The sequence below is a fragment of the Syngnathoides biaculeatus genome, chromosome 11 (assembly GCF_019802595.1).
Source record: "Syngnathoides biaculeatus isolate LvHL_M chromosome 11, ASM1980259v1, whole genome shotgun sequence".
Classification (NCBI taxonomy): Eukaryota; Metazoa; Chordata; class Actinopteri; order Syngnathiformes; family Syngnathidae; genus Syngnathoides; species Syngnathoides biaculeatus.
Genome location: NC_084650.1, coordinates 19,147,101 through 19,170,933, shown reverse-complemented (window position 1 = coordinate 19,170,933; position 23,833 = coordinate 19,147,101). Strand labels below are relative to the sequence as shown.

Below are 23,833 nucleotides of genomic sequence, written 5' to 3'. Positions count from 1 at the left end.
GGAAATATTGGTGAAAAAAAAACTAGGAATTCCAGATGGCCTCCAGTTACAATTACACCAAATGTGAAATCCTGGCTGCGAGGCTGTTCCTGTTTTGGCTTTAAATCTGATGAAAATGTACCAAAATGCCACGCGAATCTCATATCTTCCAGCAGTGTCGGTGGGAGTTCTGTACGTTGATAAGACATTACGGTTAAATAGAAGAGACAAATCCCCCATCTTGTACCATAACCAAAGGTGACAGTGGTAAATGTTCAGCGTTATTGAATCTGACTGGTGAAGTCAAATTGTGAGCTGTTGGAGAACACCTGCTAAATGCACACGTCTGCCTGCGTAGTAGCCGGGTTTTAGGTTCATGAATGGAGGCTTGAATGTATGGTGCCATACTCGAACTGAATGCACTTATTGACAAAGGACATGTCAAATTTGTTGAGAGAAGGAAACTTCATGTGTTATTACATATTCTTTGCTACGAGTCATAATAGGTATCAAACCATTCTATGACAAAAAAAAAAAGGTATGGTATATTCATCTGCACCAAACTTGAATAGAAAATCACCACAACAACCTGCTTAGCATATTTGTGGCATTGCATGGAAAGCAGAAATATTTTAAGCATGGCTGCTCCTGAAAAGGCTTGTTTGGAAACGCGCCACAGCACTTTCAGTTTGTTCCTCCGAAAAAACAAGTTGAACTCAGCAGTTTGCAGTTAGCGTGGTCCTCTGTTGTGATTTTCTCTCTCCTGCACAGGGGAAAAAAAAGCTCTGGGATAAATATTGCATGAATGAGCTTCAGCATAACTGTTTTCGAATATGGAGGTCGACTTGGAACAAATTGTGTTTATTTTATTTTTGTTTTTAGATCATGCATAACATGTAATAGTAATGAGTGGACTGTTCCCCTTAAACTGTTATCATTTGTAATAAATTGTGGTTTCCTGTATTCTGTAATGAACGTAACTAGAATGACACAAGATGATTAAATGAATCGGTAAAAGCATTCAAATATTCTATTGAATTTTATCTGAATGCTTTGTAGGCCTGTACATTGGATTCAAGAATTTATATTAATGAATCAATAATGCTTTGATTTAATTCAAACAATATTTCAGAGTTAGCACGATGTCTTATCCAAAGACCATTTTGGAAATGATCAAGAATAGACAGCTACACTATCACCAAACACTGTAGATCAGAATCAGAATTTTGTCAGTGTTTGTAATGTTTCTACATTTTAATATCAACAATATGAATATCAATCAATCAATATCAGATTCAGGCTTCATCCTTTTACTTTTCAGTATCAATGAAGATTATTACAAAGTGTGATGAGTAAGGCACATTTGTGAGAAAACTCAGCGTAATGCCGTTTATTACTTCCAAAGTGTTGTGTTTGACCTAAATCAGTGGTTAACTAATTGTAGGCACTGGTATAACCATTTTACAAGTTTGCATGTTCTCCCCGTGCCTGCGTGGGTTCTCTCGGGCACTCCGATTTTCCTCCTGCATCCCAAAAACATGCAACATTAATTGGAGACTCTAATTTGCCCCTATGTGTGATTGTGCATGTGGCTGTTTGTCTCTATGTGCCCTGCAATTGGCTGGCAACCAGTTCAAGGTGTACCCCACCTCCTGCCCGTTGACAGCTGGGAGAGGCTCCTGCGACCCTTGTGTGGATAAGCGGCTAAGAAAATGGATGGATGGATGTTAAAATGTTTTCATTAAGTTAAATGTCAAGTAACAGTAAATTGATAATGACAACAAAGCCTTTAACAGATTATTTATATATTTCATGGCAAATAGCTTTGAAAATTGGCTAATTCATATTTGTCCTTGTTGTGGTAATGGCAAAAAATGTTTGTGGTCTCCTAATTTGACTCTTATATTAATCGTTTTTTTTTTGTTATTGTTAATTTTGTTTGATCATTTACTAAGCAAAATGATTGGAATGTTTGCTTAGAAATCCACTGTGTAAACAACAACAAATGCGGTCCCATCTTTCATCATCTACAACAGCTCCCTAAATAAGTGATAGTAATTCTAAGTTGGGACTGAATGGAAAGACTTTCTACAGGTACAAATAACTTCAGATACAGTTTTGCATAAGCATACGTAGTAACTAATCAATACAGCATTTCGATCATTTATCATATCTTTTACGTTCATTGTTGGTGTTGCATGCAGACGTATTTGTCTTCACAAAGTTCATACAGGAACACATTTTTTTTTCTGAAGTTTGCCTCGTTTAACACTCCATTGGTAGTCACACTGAATTGGATTATGCTAATTCCTGCACCATGGAAACACAGTCAGGGTTGTATAATTTCCGTCTATTATTTTGCATGTTTCACTTTATACTTTCGTATCACGCAAGAGAGAATCATTTTGTTCCACTCATTGCTGCACTTCAGCACATTCATACTGGTCTAGGTACAAGCAAACAAACAAACAAAAAAATAAACAAAAACTGACTCCATACGAACTAAATTGCTCCAAATGGGGGAAAAAAATGACACCAGAATAACACTGAACATTTATGCAATATTTGTCTGTGGATTGTAGAAACAATAAAACATCACGTCCATTTGAATTAGTTCAGTATTGAGCAACTTAAACTGTGCAATGTGTATATAACAGTTTTTTTAAATATCCAAGATCATTATGTTTCTTGAGTCCTGCAATGAAAGAAAACACATTTGTTATTTATCTGGTGGAATCAATGTAAGGTATGAATGAATACTGGCCATTTTGCATCCTCTCTGAATGTTGCTGGCTTGCCACGCTGGCCTTTATTTATTGCGTCTCTGTAGATCTACACCAAATCGCTGGGAAACAAAACTCATCGATTATGTCCAATATGGTTCAAGGCGAGATTTTCAACAAGCATTTATTTGTACCATTGTGGTGATATTTGCGTGGAGAGAATGACAAGACATGAGGGCATTGGTTAGCTAGAAATGGATCCTATTACCGATCAATACCCCATTCACAATGAGTCTGTGATCCTTTGATTGAGGGAACACTTATTCTATTTTTCTTCCCCTAATTGCAGCACTGACAAGGGTTTTACTGTTCAAATATAAAATATTGTGTATGGAAAGCATTGGCATAATTTCATACAAATGTGCCAGAGCTTCCATCATTTCAATTTAGTACTGTTTGTACCAATTTACTTTGTATTCAGTTCCCTGATCACAGACTGCAGTATTTCACTCTATTTGATACAAATATCAAAGGACGCCGGAGCGCACTGATTTTCTCGTTTGTCCTGTCATTATATCAAGTTTTTCTTTGAAGTTGGAGGATGTAGTATTGCATTTCGTGTGTCAAGCTGACAATAGAGAAATGACTTTCATGTTTTCACGTGGACTGTCATCCACACACAGAAAATAATTGGTACCGATTGTAAATAAGCAAATAAATACTAATTTAAAAAATCGCCACAATGCTATATGAAACTGCTGACTAAAGTAAAGTAAAGTCAACTGAAATGTAGAATCAGGTGATGCTTTAATTTTTTTCCCAATAGAATTAAAAACAAACTAAGAAAAGTGGCCCATTTATTAATCATTGCAATATATTTAACTCGCAGTAAGAATTCTGTATCTGTCAACATGTATTTTGCCCCATTCCAGGTGAGAAAAGTGCTAAAACTGGTCTCTTGTTCTTTACCACTGATCGACTCCGATTGCCAATAAGCATCAATTATAATATTAAGAAGCCACAGAGGAAGCTGAGAAAGGCCATTGTGAAACACTAAAACTATTCTGGCATCAAAGGGATACAACCTAATAGCCGGACAGGACAAAAATAGGCTAAATAAAGCTTTCTGTGATTCGGAGAATGCCTTTTCCAAATTACTTTTCAGTTCCTACCATAGAACTTTAGGATTTAGTCCACATCAATATTTCTGGACAGCATTGGATGAGATTTTCAATGAAAAGCCCACCTTTGCCAAATCTGTCAAAAATAATAAAAACCTTCTTCATTGTCAATATTTGAGTCCACCCATCATGTGCTGGATGCTTGATTCCCATTTTACTTCATCCATTGTTGTTGACCCATGTCATGACCTGTTTCTGACACCCCCCCCACCCCCCTCCAAAAGTCATTACAAAGGGTGATGTGAACTTTCAGTGTGGATGACACTGGAAAAATATCACATGCCCAAATGTCAATGTTTTCATAAAAGGGGCAGCCATGTGTTGTTCTTTCAGTTTTAGACAAGTGCAGTGATATTTGTGTACATGAATACGTTTGTCAATGCTTTGTTCCAATTTGGGTATCTGAAAGAAGTACAAACCCCACTAGAAAACCTCTCGTTCATGTGAAATTCACACACACACGCTTTCTTCAAACTGCTACATTGCTCAAAAAAGAATGAGACCGCACAATCATCACAGTGTAACTTCAAGTCATTTGCTCTTCTGGGGTATTAGGCTGTCCTGTCAGGAAAGATTAACGGTTATGGTTTAATTTAACTCGCTGTTAAGAACAGGACAAACAACAGGTGGAAAGGAGAGACATTTAGCAAGACAGCTCCTATCGAGGAATGGTTTAGCAGGTGGTGACCACATACTATTTACCTCTCATGATCCTTTCTGGCAGCGTCTGCAGTGATGCGGACTTTGTATCGGTCCATTGTGGTGAAGAGGGAGCTAAATCGAAAGGCGAAGCTCTTAATTTACCATTCGCTCTACGTTCTTACCTTCACCTATGGGCATGAGCTGTGGGTCATGACCGAAAGAACAAGATCCCGGATGCCAGCAGCCGAAATGAGTTTCCTCCACGGGGTGTCCGGGCTCTCTCTTAGAGATAGGGTGAGAAGCTCGGTCATCCGGGAGGGGCTCAGTGTCGAGCCGCTACTCCTCCGCTTAGAGAGGAGCCAGATGAGGTGGCTGGGGGATATGATTCAGATGCCTCCTGGACGCTTCCCTGGTGAGGTGTTCTGGGCACTATGTCTCTTGGCTGGCTTGGGGACGCCTCGGGATCCCTCCGGAAGAGCTGGAAGAAGTGGCTGGGGAAAGGGAAGTCTGGGTATCCCTTCTGAAGCTACTTCCCCCGCGACCCGACCCGGAAAAGTGGTAGATAATGGATGATTGATGGATGGATGGATCGGCAGAGGTTTCTCAGGTAGTGGAGCTCCTCTTTGGTTGTAGCACATCGGTATGCGACGTTGCCGCAAGGTTTACTGTGTCTCAGTGTCAAGAGTGTGGAAGAGATACCAGCAGCCAGGCCAGTACAGCACGGAGGAGGGGGGGCATAGGAGGACAACAAAATAGCAGCAGGACCACAATTTGCTTCTTTGTTCAAGAGTGAACTGGCAGATTACTGCCAGATTCCTACAGATGGCTCCACATTTGCATGTTTATGAGAAGTAAGAAACACAATTTTACATTTCACAAATGAAAAATGGAGGCGCAAAGTCCCCATAGAAACAGACACTATAATATGTTGTGAATTGGCCTTTTGTTTACTTAACTGCTTCCAAGAGTGTCCCTCCTTGCTTGCTGTACTCTGTAAGTGTGCAGGGGGGGGGGGGGGGGGGCATGGAGCAGCAGTATCAACAACACCACAGTTTACCACAACATTCATTTGCTTTTGTCATTTTACAAACAGGTCATGCCATTACACGAAAGAAACTCATTTCCGGTAGCTTTTTAAAAAAACAATTTTTTGAGCTTGCCCTCCAAATATTGACAGAATCAGCCACTGCCAACTGGAGTATTCCATTCATCCATTTCAGGCATTTTAATTGGAAAACCTTAATCAGGGATGTATTTCTATCTAGGGGAGTATAATTTTTGTCACTTTTTACTAATTAGAATACCTCAAAGAAGAAATTGAACTTACACTCTGCTGTGCAGTATATTTTGTGTCGCACAGTACACAGAGAACTGGATCGCACACATCCAGACAGGCCTTCAAAGAGCAATTTTAGGATGAAGCAAAACGTGTGCAGGACCTCATGAGCAAGGGCCCTGGTGGTGAGTTACTCAAGGGCACCTCTCCAAGCTACCTAATTTTCGTCTGGAGTGGGACTTGAACTGTGACCCTCCAGCCCAATTCCTTTACTGATGATCTACTGCCGAATGTGGGACGACAAAAGCTGCGTCTGCTATTTACTGTAAACAGTGTGACATCATCGTCCCTGTAGCGTGTAACTCACCACAGATTTTTTTTTTTTTTAAATGTGTGGTGTTTGCTGAAGTTATTTGTAAATACTGAACACAGACTGTGTTTTATTAAATGCCACCTCTGTTTACCTCAAATGTAATTTTCATAGAGAAGTGACAATTCAACCAAAAATAGCATCATGTTCAGCTCCACTTTATACAAGTGGGCAATATATACAGAACTTCTGACTCCAGTAACCCAATGAAAATGTGCTGGTAATTCTGTTATATAGGGACCTTTCAAATCCAAATGCCTAAATCACAAATCCTCTACATTTGAATAGTAAAACTAACGATCTAGACCAGGGGTCGGGAACCTATGGCCCGCGAGCCATACTTGGCTCTTTTGGTGGTTGCATATATATGGCTTGCCGAGCCCTCATAACGAAACGCTGTCCATGTGATTTTTGTTGTGCAGAGAAGGTTTGTCCTAGTGTCGTTGCCCTAGTTAGGTGTGGGCGGCAACGCAAATGACGTAGAGACAGTTTGCCATAATGGGTTGCCGTAGTTTTTGCGTGGTAGTCAAAATCCAGTGGTGCAGAAGGGTCTAATGCTGATCTTATCGGAAAAACTTTTTATGGAAACGCTTTTGACAAAGGTCGCTCAAAGAAAAGAATACGAGTACCACCGACGTTTTCAACAAGAATGGACAGCCTTTGTTGAGATGGAGGGTTCTGCTGTGTGTTTAAATCCACAGATGGGGAATATGCCAAAGCGTTCGTATTCGATGTTGCCAATCAATATTTTGCCAAGTTCGCATCAAGACAAGATAATCAAACGAATAAAAGACACGCCTTGGTTGGCAAGAAATGTTCACCATCCTCCCAGCATGATAGAAAATCCAATTCAATTACGTTCACGATTAACGGATGGAAATCTCAACGCCTGCCTGAAGATTAATCTGACAGTGTATGAAACAGACTGTCAGGCCATTACCAAAACCAGGAAGCACCTGAAGTCGCATTAATGGTAAGAAGTGTTTTTGTCATCATTGGTTAGCAACATCATAATGTTATTAATTCAGACTGTATTGTACTCTAAAAGTGTTGGTTCGACATAAATGTGCAAATACACTTGCATTTAGTTTTTTAAATATTGCATGGCTCTTTTGAAATTGCGTTTTAAAATATTTGGCATTCATGGCTCTCAGTCAAAAAGGTTCCCAACCCCTGATCTAGACCAAGGGTCAGGAACATTTTAGGCTGAAAGAGCAATAAATGCCAAAATGAAATTTCAAAAAAGCCATGCAATATTTTAAAAACTAAATACATCTGTATTTGAGCATTTATGTTGAACCAACACTTTTAGAGTACAGTAAGTCTCAGAATTCTTTTAACATTATGATGTTGCTAACGAATGATGACAAAAGCACTTCTTACCATTAATGTGACTTCTGGTGCTTCCTGGTTTTGCTGATTGGTTTATAGTCTTTCATACGTCGTTAGATTGAGCTTCATGCAGGTGTTGCGACTTCCATCCGTTAATCGTGAACGTAATTCAATTTGATTTGCCATCATGATGGTAAGATGGTGAAAAGTTCTTGCCAACAATAGCAATAGTCTTTTATACGTTTGATTATCTTCTCTTTCTGTGAAAAGTTATCAAAAAGTTAACATCAGGCACGAATGCTTTGGACGTCCAGTCCAGTCTCGCCAAAAACTCTAGAACTCCCCATCTTTTGTTCTTTGAGCGATCGTTTGCACACTCTGTTGCTGCTACCAGCTCTGCGTTGGACCCTTCTGCACCTGCGCACGTCGTCTGCTGTGGTGAACTACGGATGCCCCACTAGGACAAACTGTCTCTGCTCATTTACGTTGCCTACGTGACAGAAATTACATTGTACAATATGTAGTGATGAGGGCTAACATGCAGTACATGGTCTCCATACCCGGGGAGAAAGGATGCCAGACAATCATACCGATGACTTGCAAACTCTGTCTATAAAGGTTAAATGAATGAATAATGATGAATCTGCATCAGTGTTTTTACTTTTCTTTGCTTTCTATCTACAAACTCAATCGTACATGCAATTTATACATAAGATCTTGTGCACAAATTATTCTGTGTATTTTTTTTCTGTTGTGGAATATGCTTACATAACTGGCAGATCGCGAGTGCTTCCTATATTTAATTTTTTTTTTTTTTTTTTGCCAAATTTGAGCAGTGTGACTGCCTTAGGGCTTGCTCACACATCACTAACTTCTGAGGTTGTTGCTAACAAGAAGTGAAGTGCCAAATGTGTCGAACATATTGCTATGTATTTGCATCATGGAAATTTATCAGGCATTATTAGTCAGGTTAATATTCTATATAAATAAGGTGTTTTGGCCTTTTTAAAATGTTGAATATTTGCAAAAAAAAATATTGTATGTGTGAGACTGTCAGTGGCACTCAGCAGTACTCCACTGATATCACACAGCATTTTTTATTAAAATAACTTAACTGTTATATAATCTCATTTTGGCTTTGTATCTTAAATTAAATTAAATTTAAAGTGGGATAAAAGGTTGGCATTACCCAAAATCAGTAAGTCGCTGGACTTTGTCATTTGTTGTGTTCTCTGCTGTATTGCCTTGCTCAATGGACGGTTGACTGTTATTATTCAATAAAGATTCAAACTGAAACAAAAAATACATTCTTTACAAGAGACAGATGAGATACGATTTCATGCATGTCACATGAGTGTAAACTGTGCCTAATACTTACAGAATGAATCCAAATCTGTTCATCTCTTAATTTGCCTTTTTTTTAATTTTCTAGGTTCTGTACTTTACCTTAGATTCATCCCCACACTCTTTTAAAAGCGATAGATTTCCCCTCATCCATTTAACCGTCTTCGCTTTCCCCTCACATGAAAGCAACTGGTGGTCTCATCACAAGAGACGCTGCTAAATGTTGAATTAGCAAAGGTGTGAGCCGAACGGCGGCTCGTCGCCGCAGCCTCACTTACCTGTTATGTAGCGCCGTAATCGTGTAAAAGTGGGAAAATGAGAATCTGCTGAGAGCAATTAGATCATTCACTGAACAGGTGGCACCGCATTCATTAGTACACGCCTCATGCTGTATGTTTCTCTGCGCATGCATTCATTAATGTGGACGTGTTTGTCAGCGTAATATTGCCTCGTATTCCTCCTGCGAAAGAGTAAATGACCTCCTTTGAAACCCCCAGCACACCCATGCTCTGCTTCCACACATTACCAAATTTGTAAAAAAAGAAATTCTACTGGTTTTATACTTAACATCCCTTTTTCCGCAGAACAGTGTGACCATAGAAGACTTTCATTCATTCTCATATCATTCAGCGTTAATAATGAACTGAACTGAAATACAGGGAGTCCTCGGTCTACGACTGAGACGCGTTCCAACAGTAGCCACTTAACTCGACTCAAACTCAGATTCCACCATTTAAGTCAGAATTTACATCAAAATACTCTGTATAAAAACACATACATTGAAACAAACAAGATGATGTCCTTAGTGTTACTGCTGAGAGGTGGATGAAGTAGAAGAAGGGGAGGATGTCCTTAGCTATTATGAAAGAACCTGGATCTCAATCCTCTCCATCTCGACAAGTATCAAAGAACCTTGTTTTGTAATCATTGTATCTGACATAGGAACAGAACCCTTCACATGCGCTAAAATACAAGCTTTGTTTTTAATAATTGTCACCACGGTCGACCGACTGAAGCCTTGGTATTGTCTTTTTATGATCTTGAGCTTCGTTTCCATGGTAATGAATTTTGTTTTGGCTGCAGAAACATTGCTAGAAGACACAGCTTTCTTCTTTGGGGCGATAATGTCTAAAAGGACAAAAAATGCGACAATACTCCCGGTGTGATGGTCTGAGCGCTCCCCTGTGCTGAAAAGTCTCCTTGTGATTAATGCGTATGCGTTACTAACAGGGGAACGGGTACGTAGCCTACTTACTGGGAAATCCCCCGCTCTCATTCCTCCTTCTTCTAGCTAGTGTACGTTATATCCTAAGCCAAACTTAACCTTAAAACTAAATTTGATAAAAAGATAGAATCATGTTCTCTGTGTTCGTCTTTCTGAGATGTCCATGGTGTGAATTTAGACTAACGTCCCCTTAGTTCAAACCAGTAAAATGCGACAAGGCAGTTGTATTGTGTTTCTGACAATTCAATCTCGCACACATCAACACAACACAAACACGATGAAATATCTAATACAAAATAGGCCTTCAGGAAAACAGAGTAGTTGAACCACAACTGCGAATCGTCACCAATGTTGAACGTGTGCTCCGAAACAAGCAAATGTTCGTCTCAGCGGGTATTCCAAGTTAGCGACAGTTTCAGCCGGTCCAAAAACGAAAGGCAGCCGCCGTCCGTTATAGTTAGTGTTCCAAGCAGCATAGTTTCCCAGAGCAGCGGCGAGAAGAAGCCTCCTTGTCTGTCTTTCTCGTCGCTATATAGGCACTCCTCGAAACATTTAACAAATTGTCAAATGGCACATGTTGAAGCATTGGTGGGGACATTTCAGACTAGCCGGAAGTTTACAAAATATACGTTCATGTGCGTTAATCACAAGAACACTCTTCAGCACCGGGAGCGCTCAGACCATCAATACGGCGCACAAACATAGACAAGCATTAACCAGACAAAATAGCGGACGGGCGATGGGCATTGTAAAGTTGAAACAACTTAAGTCAAGACCGTGTTAACCCGAGGACTTCCTGTAATGACAAATGTTAACGGTGTATTTGGGGTTGCCAAATAGACACCAAAAAGTTTCATTTGTTTACATTTTCTTAAATCTCCTCCAAATGTATCTGTAGATTTGGAGGAGAAGGCAAAGTGAAAGTCGTAAAAGAGTTCAACAGAGAAGATTGCATACCTGCCTTTTGATTTCTTTATTGACATTTAAGTAGTATTCAAGTATATCACTGTTCTAGTGTTGCATTTTTTTTTCCACATTTTGCTGTAAATGAATGCCTCGCTCCACACGCATGGGTTGACTGGCCAATCTTACCCGTTCAAATTTGCTCTTGACATGAGCGTGGAATTTGTCTGTGCAATCAGCCAAAACAACCACATGGCAAACGAGCTAAAACTCCTCCTTCCTCTTACACAGTCTGTTTACCAGCTGTTCCGTGGATGCAGTGCACTTGTGTGTGTGATCCTCGGTGTCAGGAACAGTTCTTTATGCTTCTCACAAATAGCTGTAATATTTGTGTGGTAATGCCTTGAATTGTGAGATATTTGAGTCATAAGCAGTTCCGGTCTCCAGGGCAAGAGCGTGTCATGTTGATGAGGGATGTCAGAGAGAGTTGTGAGACTCACTCAGTGTACAAATAAACTGTCTTGACAGTGGCGGTCAAAAGGGCAGCTTAGCATGCAAAGGTTGAATATTCAAATCAGTGCGCTTAACGGAGTAAGTTAAGTACAAGAATGCAAATAAACTGCAGTTGCGAGGATCGACTGCAAATATTGCAAACACTAGTTGGTCTAATGATGACGGTGGGATCAGAAATTGGCACAAAGATGACAGTTTGGTGCCAACCATCATGTTTCCAAATGTGCCCACTGTGCATGGGGTGATGATGTGTGAAATATGTCCTTGGCTTGCTTTAGACTTAATAGGTGCCAAACATAATTGTGTTTTGTCCTGCAAAGAGGAAGGACCTTGGGCATTATTGATATGCAGACAAATCCATTTCTGGCCATTATTAAGTGTCTCTTTCTTACAGTGAATTATGATGAGTAATTTATAGCGGTTCGAACAAAAAAAAAAAAAAAAAAATGTAAATGCCTCCAAAGGTGAACAAAGTCTAATTTATGACATCAATGCACCTTTAAGCGTCCATCATTAAAATAGGTCCAGTGTAAAATTTTTAGGCCACCACTATCATTGTTTATATTATCATTAGCATTCATTTTGACATTTAAACAGTATAGTATGACAGAAACATTTGTCATGTTCATACAAAAATAATAACTCCAAAACTTTGTCGAGGGGTGGTGAACGAGACAAGGAGGAAAACGGCGGCCAATCTGAACGGATATATATTCACTTTTGTTTCATCATCACATAAATGCGTTGACGTCATCCAAGTCACCGTCCTCACCATTTCAAAACTATATTGTACGTTGACTTGCGATATCTTTGGTGGTTCTTTTGATCTGACATTAAAGTGGGTAAACTGCAAAAAAAAAAAAAAAAAAAATGAGAAGGGCCCAAATAGTTTTTGACAGCAGTGTATTCAAGGGGTTTCAAGTTTAACCATGAGGAATAAACTTTGATCCTGATGTCTTGCTGCATCAAGTTATACTCAAACTCTCACCAATCTGCTGACTGATAAACACACAAATGTCCTGTGGTTACCTTGTGAGAGTCCTTTTGTTGGATGAAATCAACGTACTATCACTGGAGGAGGTGTGCTGTGTATAATTGGACAGGTCTTAAAATACGCACCGTGTCTTTTAAATTAAGGCATGCAGAAGGCATAGTCACAGCTTTTATGCCTGTCCAGTTACATTTCATCAAATAAAATGTATTCCATAGCTGCACCTGTAGACCGTGGACACCTTTATCAGTACATACTTCATCGTGGAGATTCGATATCCACTCATTTACACTGGAAACTAAAACTGTTTTACAATTTATTTTTTTTAGTTTTGCCTTCACAAAGATTGCATAATTTTTTTCTCCAAAATTGTATGAGATAATTGCTCAATAATCCTTGCAGTTGTAAATTACATGATATAGATATTTTACTAACAATCAGCTCCTGTTATCCTTAGAATCTTAGAATTGTACTCCTGAAAACACAATCTAGATTATGTGTTTATAAAAAAAGCAGACAAAAAATAAATACATGTAAACCAGGGGTCTCAAACTCAATTTACATTGGGGCCGCTGGAGGAGTCACATGGACTTATGTGGACTTTCAATTGGAAATTCAAAACAATCCTGTCTTCTCAAACATTTTTTTCAACACAAAATAAGATGAAGGACGCTGGCATTTAGAACAAAACGTTAAAACTTTTAAAAAACAAAAAAACTCTTCTTGGCAACGCTATTGTAACTTTCTCATTGAAAATTGTTTCTCTGCTTGCATCAAGCCTGGTCGATGTCACAAATCCGATAGTTGTGATTGGTCTGCTCCGCGCACAGCGCTGTAAAAGTGCCACCCTTAGCTGCACTACCATTAGACTTTCATATTAAGGTGGGGGCCACAAAATATCATCTTGCGGGCTGCAAATGGGCCACGGCCAGCAACCCTAATATAAAGTTTGTTCATTGAACAAGTTTTTGACAGACGGTAAAACAAAGCGGAGCTTTATCTGCTTTGTAAAAGCAGACACAAACAAACAAGACACGTGGAGTAATCAAAAGCAAGAACTGCACTGAACTGTAAAGGAAGAACTGGACTCATCATGACAAGAAACATGACAAGATTTGGGGAATGGGCCACATGAGACAATGAGGCACACCAAGATAAGACTGGTGGGAGCTGATTAGCAGGCACAAGTACAGTGAAGAAAATAAGTATTTGAACACCCTGCTATATTGCAAGTTCTCCCACTTCCATATCTTGCATGGGGCTCCACTCCGATTTGAGATTGACCGTCATGTCCAGCTTCTTCCATTTTCTAATGATTTCTCCAACAGTGGACCTTTTTTCCACCAAGCTGCTTGGCAATTTCTCCGTACCCCTTTCCAGGCATGTGGAGTTGTACAATATTGTCTCTGGTGTCTTTGGACAGCTCTTTGGTCTTGACCATGTCACAAGTTTGAGTCTTACTGATTGTATGGGGTGGACAGGTGTCTTTATGCAGCTAACGACCTCGCACAGGTGCATCTGATTAAGGATGGAGGTGGACTTTTAAAGGCGCACTAACGGGTCTTTGAGGGTCAGCATTCTAGCTGATAAACAGGTGTTCAAATACTTTTTTTTTGCAGCTGTATCACACAAATAAATTATTAAAAAATCATACATTGTGATTTCCAAACTTTTCTGTTTAGATTTTCTCTCTCACAGTGGACATGCATCTACGATGAAAATTTCAGACCCCTCCATGATTTCGAAGTGGGAGAACTTGCAATGTAGCAGGGTGTTCAAATACTTATTTTCTTCACTGTAACAGAGTTAACAGGGAAATGAAAACCCAACGAGCAAGACAAGACGTGAACATGGGTCACAAAAAACAAGACAGAACATGAAACAAAACTGAATATCATCCAGCCCTCCAAAACACAGACCGTGACAGTGGCTCTGCATTACATTTGTTTCCGTGTTAATTATTGAAACTGTAGTTCGTTTTTTTTTTCTTCCTTCCGTTGAAATTTTGCAAGTGCATATTGTCCTACTCAAATCCACCCTGTGAGAGATGTACTTGCCAGAGACCTAAATTTAGAAAGACCATTGGAACGAGTAACATTTTCACCAACGAGACTACACACTGTACTACAACACTGGCGATGTCAAAAGCATCAAATAAAAACCCCGAGTTCAGAAATGATGGCGTGCGCATGAACACAGAAGTGTGTGTCGGGAGAGCAAAAGTGAAGTACTTAGTTATTAGACGTTGCTCAACCTCAATGCAATACACAATTTATATCCAGCCAAAATGGAGAACAGCACATAAATCCTGATTCACGCTAATTGCACATGCTGATGAGGAGATTAAAAGGACAGATATCACATTTTTTTAATAATGATGACAAGGCGGCTTATGCTTCCACGTAAAACACAGAATGCCTCTGTAACCAAAACAGCATGACTCATACAGTTTGGAGAGAAGAGATAGTGTGACAGAAAAGAGCTCGAGGCTGTCTTTAATATTGAATGTGTGGCTGATGCACCCTAATGGCTTAGCATCGGTCTATTTGAGACCAGAATAGCTTGTTATTTGGGCTTCCGTTTGTGTGTGTGTGTGTGTGTTCACGCAAGTTTGCTAAAGTGTCTGACTCAAATTCAAAGCAGTTATTATGAATCTACACATTGAAATTTACTACTGAACTTTCAACCTTTCCCTCAAAGTATTTGTTTTTGTGTAAAATTATGAGCCCATTCAATCATGTAAAAGTGCAACAAAAATCATGCTTCAGTATATTACAGTGTCATTGTTATATGTTCATAATGTATTTGTGGGATGGAAAAACGACTGAAAAATTGTTGACAAATGAAAAGTTGTTTTATGTTTTTGACATTTGAACATATTGTAACATTTTAGCCTTCTGAATTTGTTATAATATGGTTATAACATTTTTTCCACAACGCTTAATAAAGATATACCTCTACTGTATATGATATGCTGGAAAATATATTGAACCAAAACATCAGGTTGGTAAAGCCGCAATTTAACCACATTGCAAAAATATGCATCTTATGTTAATTGAAACCTCTAAATCAGGGGTGTCAAACTATTTTTTATCGCGGGCCACATCGTAGTTACATTTTCCCTCAGAGGGCTGTTAGGACTGTGAAAGCGCCTCATCATATTTATGAAATTTATGAACTAGCTTTGGAATCAGAAATCAAACCCAATTAGTTTTCAACTGTTGTTCATGTTTGGTAACACAAAAATATCTTAACATTATACATGAAAATGTCAATTTTTTGTAAAAAAAAAAAAAAAATCATCGAAGTTGACACAAATGCGTTGCCACGTAAAATCCCGTGGCAGGCCGGATCTGGCCCCCGGGCCTTGAGTTTGACACCTGTGCTCTAAATTGTCCACAGATTATGAAGATGTGTGTGAAATATTCTTTATCTAAAATATATTTAATTAGCAGTATGGAAAAGGAATTGACATTTCATTTTTCAAATTGCATATTAAAATATCAGTCTCACAATATATCAGATTTTCACCTGGCAAATATCTGTTCCCCTTAGAAACCACGGCGGGTTGATAACGTCATGATAAGATCCAGCACCTTAATATAGAAAAATGGGCTTTTCAGACACGCACGCTCACCAAAGGCAAGCGTTTCCAACTGTATTTATTGTGCGATACAAACGTATTGTGTACGTTGCACGCACTTTGACCCTGCTTATATCTCCCCGAGCTCGCCTGTTGGCATATCATTATCACAGACAGACAGACGGAAAGCAAAGCAACAGAGAGGATGAAAGATAATGTGGATTGTAATGCTCTAGTAGTATTTGTTCGGCTGTGCTCTGTTTCTCACTCACACTCTTGTTTTGGATTTGTGTGTGTATACCCTGTAGATAAAATTTCATCCAATTTCTCCTCGAGTTTTCCTTTTCCTTTGTCAGTGTTTTGTCTTTGGCTTTTTCTTTCTCTGCGTTGACACAGCCACACACACACACACACACACCACACACACACACACACACACAAACACATGTGCCGGAGCTTCTCCCTCGCTCACATTCAAACATCAAACAAACTGTGGGCTCTTTGCAAACGTATCAGTGCTCACGTCTTGGAAGAGAGAGCAAAAGACTGACCTCAGTGTGTGTGTGCGTGCGTGACTGTGTGTGTGTGTGTGTGTGTGTGTGTGTGTGTGTGTGTGTGTGAGAGAGAGAGAGAGAGAGAGAGAGAGAGAGGAGAGAGAGAGAGAGAGAGAGAGAGAGAGAGAGAGAGATGAATGGATGGATGGGTGGGAGGAGAGGAAGCAAAGGACAAAATGCACAGCTGTGTTTAGCGATGAGGCAGTCTGTATGAGAATTAAAAAAAGCACGGACGGGCCTTAGTTCATGGATGAATGTGAAGGAACAGAACAAATTGAAAAAAAGTTTTCCTTTCATTTTGAAAGGCGTGATTAGGTTATGAAAAAGACTAAGTAGAGAGCAGCTACACCAATTGATAATTTGGGGTGCGTTTGGTAACGTACTCTGACCGCATTCTGCTGAGCGCCGGACCGTTCGGAAATGTTTGAATGCGCTGTTGGGTTATTGCGAGCGTCACACCCTCGGTGATTGGCGGAGGGTACGCTGGTTCCGCTGACTGGAAAGACGCGGCGGCGGGCGGGACGAGCGCGGAAGCGGTTCAAGCGAGATGGGAGGGCTGACGGGGGGGATTTGAACAGCCTCATTGGCCATTCATGGAAATAAACTATTATAATGGTTGTTTGTAAATTCAAAGAATGGGAGTATGCTCTACCTCTCAGAATGCTCACACCCTCAGAGTTATGGCACCGGGTTAAATTTCTGGGTATTCGTGGCATGCAAGTTGACAGTGTAATTGAACATCATCCTTATCTCATAGTGATGTAGGGTTCGATCCCGACCCCGCCTGTGCGGAGTTTGCATGTTCTCCCCATGGCTGCATTGGGTTTCCTCTGGGCACTCCCACATCCCAAAGAACATACAATATTAAATGAACACTAAATTGCCCCTAGGTGCGATTGTGAGTGTGGCTGTTTGTCTGGATGTGCCCTGCGATTGGCTCGCAACCGGTTCCGGGTGTACCCTGCCTCCTGCCTGCTGACAGCTGGGATAGGCTCCAGCACTCCCTGCGACCCTTGTACGAATAAGAGGCAAAGAAAATGGATGGTTAGATAATTCTATACCTATCCCTTAACTATATCACACAATTTTATCAAGATAATTTGCCAACGTGGACTATGTGACTGCAGAACTTGCTGGCCGGGATAAAAACTGTAAAAGACAATGACCGATATTTGTAATTCTTTCACACTTTATCAAAAAGTCAAAGCAGAACTGGCTTAAAAATCTATATAACAGTATCGTGAACGTCGTTAGCTATTTTAATGTATCCTACGACTGCTAGTTACAACAAATCGTAAATCAGCAGGTGGTCAAGTACGGGCACAGCCATCGGTACACTTTCAATCTTTTAAAGAAGAAAATGAGTTATTACAACCTAAGCACATTGATGCACAAGCTGCCGATGGCAATAAGTAAGGAAGAGTCACTCAGCACAAAAACTAACAGGTTAGCCAACTCTGCTCTCATTCGCTGACTCCTACGTCACTTAGAACCCTGACGCCACCTTATAAAGTCACAAACATTTGAAGTCACTACTACTGAATAGGATGTGATGTTGGCGACTTCAAGTGGACAAAAATAATGGTGGCACTTCATCCCATGCATGTTTTGTATTGGTGTTATGCATAAAGCTTTCAAATTCGTACTATACCAACTTTAGTAAATATTATATCACCAGCAGTGTCAAAATTCAGACATGAACACGTTTGTTTCAGAAGGATGCGATCAGAAATATCAATCAAGCTATTATAAACAAATTTGATTAACATCGATAGCCCAATGACATTCAAAATGGCTCTTACAGCATTGTAATGAAAATGTTTGTAAATTGTGTTACTTCCTATGGTACCTCTAAGATTGTCACTCGGACAACTACTTTCATTTTTGCCAGCAAATAAGACAGAGTTGAACATATACCAATATTTACTGTAATTTAGACACCTAGATCGTAAAGCAAGATGTGCTAAAGATTTCCTTCGTAATCCTTTATATCTAATAATGATAGGTCCACGATTGACAGAATGTTTAACTCACCACTTGAATGCCAAAGGTGGTGTACTTTGGGGTAAGAAGAAATGCGTGAGAGAGCATCGTTAATTAGGCGAGCTGGGAGCATTGCTATTTGAGCCACGGGATGGCCGTGATGACTCAAACGCTGTCATCTAGTGACATAATACAATTTGGATGACAAAAAGTACAACGAAAAATACAATATACTGAGCTGCTCTGGAGAATCATTGACAGAATCCGCTCGATTTATCCTCTTCACCAAACAGGTTCCGTTGTATGCATCTGGATTTTATTTTGAAGGAAAATTGCAAAAAAAAGAAAGAAACACAAAGATAAATAAAGATGGAAAAAGAGTAAACATTTTAGGGTACATCAGGGGGCACAATCCCGACACAGGTTTTTGTCATTTGATCTTTTCAGGTCAGTGATTTTAAACTGCATTTCTGCCATTTAGAAGTATCCTAGTGTCTATTGTTTCCAAACATTATAAACTCTTTCAATGTTTCAGCTATTTTTCTTGCATTGATAAGCAACGGCTTGTAATAATAATAATAATGATACAAAATATCAATATACCGGTACCTATTATATGCTTCCATTGTAGATTCCAATGAAGTGGTTTTCCTCGGACCACGTACTGCATGGTCAGTATGTGGTCTTTGACTAACACATGGTGTCATTTATCCTTGATCTACATGCCTTTCCACACTGCTTTTCTCACTCCCCGTGCGAGCCCAAACACAGCCCGTGTTGTTGTTGTTTGTGTGCTATGGCTTTGACCTTTGCTCAGCCAGAACTAATTGGACTCTGGTAGTCAGTGGTGATATGCTGCTGTGACGATGTCACTACGAGAGTTTTTTTTTTTTTTTTCCCCAAGCCTCTACTTAGCCAAGGCTCATAATTTACATTTGGAAAAAAACAAAAAACAAATCACTATTCATCAATAAACAAGTGGTGGTGGTAGGGGCCGGGGGGGCATGCAGTTCACTGAACGAATGACACTTTTTAGAGGACGCTCTATTGGATTAATGGCATTTGACTTCTTTCACAGAACAAATAAAACTCATATCTCAGGGCACCACTCGACTCTTCGATTCTCCTGTCTTGGGGCGGCGGGCAGCAGAGGTTAAGTGCGCGCCCCATAACCGGACGCCTGCCGCTTTGCATGCCTGCACGAGCAGATGTCGTTGTTGTGTCCCTGGAGAAGACAATCAACACGCATTGCCTACAAATGAAAGTGGTTAGATGTCTGCTGGTGGTTGGAGGGGATGTAGGCACAGAATGGCAGCCACACTTCTGTCAGGCTCCCCCTGTGCTCCTGTTTCTACACAAGTAGCTTCCCACCACTTGCTTCTGTCTGTGGACTGAATAGATAATGCACAGTTGCAAAGCGTCTTTGAGTTCCTTCAAAAGCACTATACAAGTCATGTCCATTTTTAAGGTCGTCATGGCAATGAGAGATTACTCTCCTTATTATATCTATATCATTCATGTTATTTTTAAGATGTTTATTATATTATTTTAAACTTGACTAATATAATAATTTTTACTCAGACTTGAACTGAAGAGAGGTTCTCCTTTCAACTTCAAGTGATCAGAGGCAGTAGACATCTGAAGCCTCCAGAGATCTTTGTTGTACTTGTTTCCCAACATTGGTCTGCGGCTATACAGTACTTAAAGTTCCTCAGATTGTCTGTGACGATAAATAGTTGTGGCTCACGTATCAAAAGCATCTCGTACGTTCCCAATATATACAACACAGTCCTTGACAATCGGATGTGATTTCACTGTTCAAGACAAAGTATACAGTTTGTCCCTGTTGTCCTTTTTTTTTTTTTTTTTTTTCAGAAATCACAATGCTAGTGCGCCTCATATTCGACTTTTTTGTTTGTTTGTTTGGAGGTTTACATTATGTGCGTGTCTGTATGAGCATGAAATAAATCAATACGATTCCACACTGTTTGTTCAAAGTACAGAATGTGTGTGCGTGCGTGTTTGAAACGCTCTCTCTGATTTTCTTTTGGAATATCGATTTGAAGGACTACAATTGTTTGATCTCGGATCTTTAATAATGTCTTTTTACACTGTACTGTTTTGCCATTCAGTTTATGATGTAAAATCTTCTGGTTTGGCGATAATCCCCATTTTTTTCCCCACTCACAACATCAAAGATCGTCTGACTATGTATTATTATGGGAAAACATATTGCACATTTCTATGTATTTGACATGACAGTCCATATTTGCCTGTGTTGTTCATTTCACACATTGTACTTGTTTTAAAGTAAATATTTGGGGTTTCTACCAACATAAAACAAAATACATAATATAATGGTTTTGTGCAATGTGAGATATCATGGACTGAAATAAGGTTGCAAAAGTAATGAGGAATTTGGATTGAGGCAGTACATTTGATCATTTTCATTCAATTAAATTTACATTTTTAATGTGGCTTTGCCTTTATAAACCATTACTTCAAATGTATGCGAATTACATTCATTGTGGTCCTTCAAGGGAACTTACAACTTAACTTCTTAACTCCTGAAATTCTTGAACCCAAGCTCCTGTTTTCTATTTTGCTTTCAATTGAATCTCGTGCCTTCGCCATGAAATATTGAAACCTTCTATTTAATGACTCAACATTTTTAAATCCACAGACTGAGATAGGCATACGTACCGCAATACTGAATAAAACATTTTCAAAACAAAATACACTGTCATGTGCTGGTGAACACGGTCAGAAGGGCAGCACTGTCTACATTTAAACTTTGTAATGTTAATTTCATGTTTGTTGTCGTTGGATGAGTGACAGAATAATGCACGGCGTGTTACATGTAACAACATTCCTGTCCTGTTCTTAAGGTCCTCTTGGAGAGAAGAGCGATGAAGACTTCACTCTTTCTCCTCTTCATCCTTGCCCTGCTGGCCTCAGGAACCAGCGATGATGTCAAGTACATCGCCAAGAGGAACTCTGGTAGGAATCATGCTTTTTATTGGTTCTTGCCCTCAGATGCGCTGCAACGTCTTTTGGCTCAGGTGTTTTGTTTGTGGCTTGTTCCACTTAATTCAATCATTGGGAAAACCCTTCAGTGTCCTACATTTCCCTTTTCTTTTTCATCATACTTCTAGTTACCGTGATTATCTCTCATTCTACTCCCTTTTTTCCCTCTTCACTTCTCTCGCCTCTTTATCTTTGAGGTGTCTCTTGACTTGAAACCATGGCGATGGTGCTGTTTGAGTCAGACATTTTTCAACAATTTCCGCTTTGCTTTCTCTCTCTCTCTCTCTCTTACACACACACACACACACACACACACACACACACACACACACACACATAAAAGTTTAAACTTCTTCATTTTTCACTTAGAATTGTAAGAACAAACCTATAGCACTGCAGCTGTCAGTGATTCTGACGTAAAGGTAATTTGTTCAACGAGAAGCGAATATTTGTTTGTGGGTTTGATTTGTTATGTCCCGCTGTTCAAATGGTGGAATGGCATAATTTAGCCTCACAGTCAATATTGTGTCAAATAAAAATAGTAAAAAAGAAAAAAGAATATTTTGACAAGTGGACAAGAGAGCTGTGATATCAAATTTGCTCAATCCTCGTTGTGACAGCCTTCAGTGGGCATGTTATAAAGGGAAACCACATACAGTAAACGTATAACAGATAAGGGTGTAACTGTACACTATAAATCGCAGTTCAATCCATATGGTAACTTTTGGTAGTACAGTAAAGGAACAAACTGATTGTTTCCTTGAAACAGGAGCAGATTTTCTGACATTTAAAATGAAACAACAGCATACATCTTTTACATTGAAGTAAGTGCATCGTCAACAGATTTTGAAATCTTTTTACACAAATGCAACAGGAACATTTTTAACAAATGTGTGATTTATTATGTTATAAATAGCATATCTTGTATCGCTTGAGCTGCACCTGGCTGCATAAATCCTTGCAAAATAGGTACAATATTACTGTGGATTTTTTTTTTTTTTTTTAACCATATGGCCAGCCATGACATTTGCTAGCAAGAAGCTGAGCTGCACTGTGGTGGCTTACATACTAGTCTGTCTAGAGTCTGAAGCTGTTACACTTCTTATTCTATCCTGTGCAGGGAACTCTAATACTAGGAAATGCCTCATCATATATAATTTCCCGACCATTTGGTTATCAATTGTATGTCAAGTTTTGAACAGAAGTTTTAAAAAAAAAAGCTTTTGGAAAATGATGTGTGGGGTTTGACACAAATGTAATTTGACAGTTTCCCCCTCCCCCCCCTTTGATCTACTTACTGCTAGTATACTGGTATTTGTTAGGTAGCATACACTACTACGTAATCATTGCAGTATTGCTTTACTGTTGTACACCCTTGCTGAGCCTAAAAAAAATAAAATAATAAAAGCATAGAAAATGATTCTCTAATTATGGTAATGCTGGACACGCAATTAAATCAATCTAGTTAAAATTGATTCCCCTTTAATTTAAGCGAGTCTAAAAATTGAAAAATGGTGCTTGTTAAACAGAGCGTTTCACAATCATGCTGAACACACACATGCACAAGACGCACAATTTGACACTGACAAAACACTTGTGTCCCACACAATTAAATGCAATCCAGAGCATTACATGTAGCAATAATGTGAATATGTCTTTGAGAGTATCTTTCTAAACTGAGTATTACTGTGTTTGTGAAGGCAATATACTCATGATTCCGAGAGAGCCGTTGGAGTTTTTGACACTTTCATGCGCCATTTACTATTCCAGCTTGTAAAATGCGCTCATCTCACTTGCCTTCTCGACAGTGATGTCAGGGTTTAAAGCCAGGATCGTAGTAGAGCTTCCTGCAGAACTTAATGACATAGTGCGGACACAATTAAAATTAAATTTGAGTCGATTTTTCTGCTCCGTTTGAAAAACACGCAGTACAGTGCATATCGAGTACAGTGAAACCCCTATTTCCGAACGCTTCAATTGTCAAAGTATTCCATTTACGTACTACAGAACGCAGTGTGCGAACATTTCATTCATCCAATTTGTGCCGGGCGGTGTCCCCATTGTGAGGGGGCTTTAGTTTTATATTTTGTTCTATGTGTGCGACCTTTTACTAAAAGTGAGACTTTGATCAAGGCTGGAACCAATGTTTCCTCTAATTTTTTCCTGTCTAAGCAAACACACTGAGGCCGTGAGCGCCCCCTTTGACC

At 39.5% G+C, this 23,833-nt stretch overlaps 1 protein-coding gene across 3 annotated transcripts in view; it reads left to right on the top strand.

Moving 5' to 3' along the window:
* Nucleotides 1-23,833, top strand: part of il1rapl2 (interleukin 1 receptor accessory protein-like 2) — a 338,297-nt gene that overhangs the window by 84,049 nt on the left and 230,415 nt on the right. For all 3 annotated transcript variants that reach the window (XM_061834273.1, XM_061834271.1, XM_061834272.1), the window contains one exon: nucleotides 21,488-21,599. In XM_061834273.1, the coding sequence (XP_061690257.1) occupies nucleotides 21,509-21,599 (91 nt within the window). In that variant the 5' untranslated portion in view covers nucleotides 21,488-21,508. The remainder of the gene's footprint in view (nucleotides 1-21,487; nucleotides 21,600-23,833) is intronic.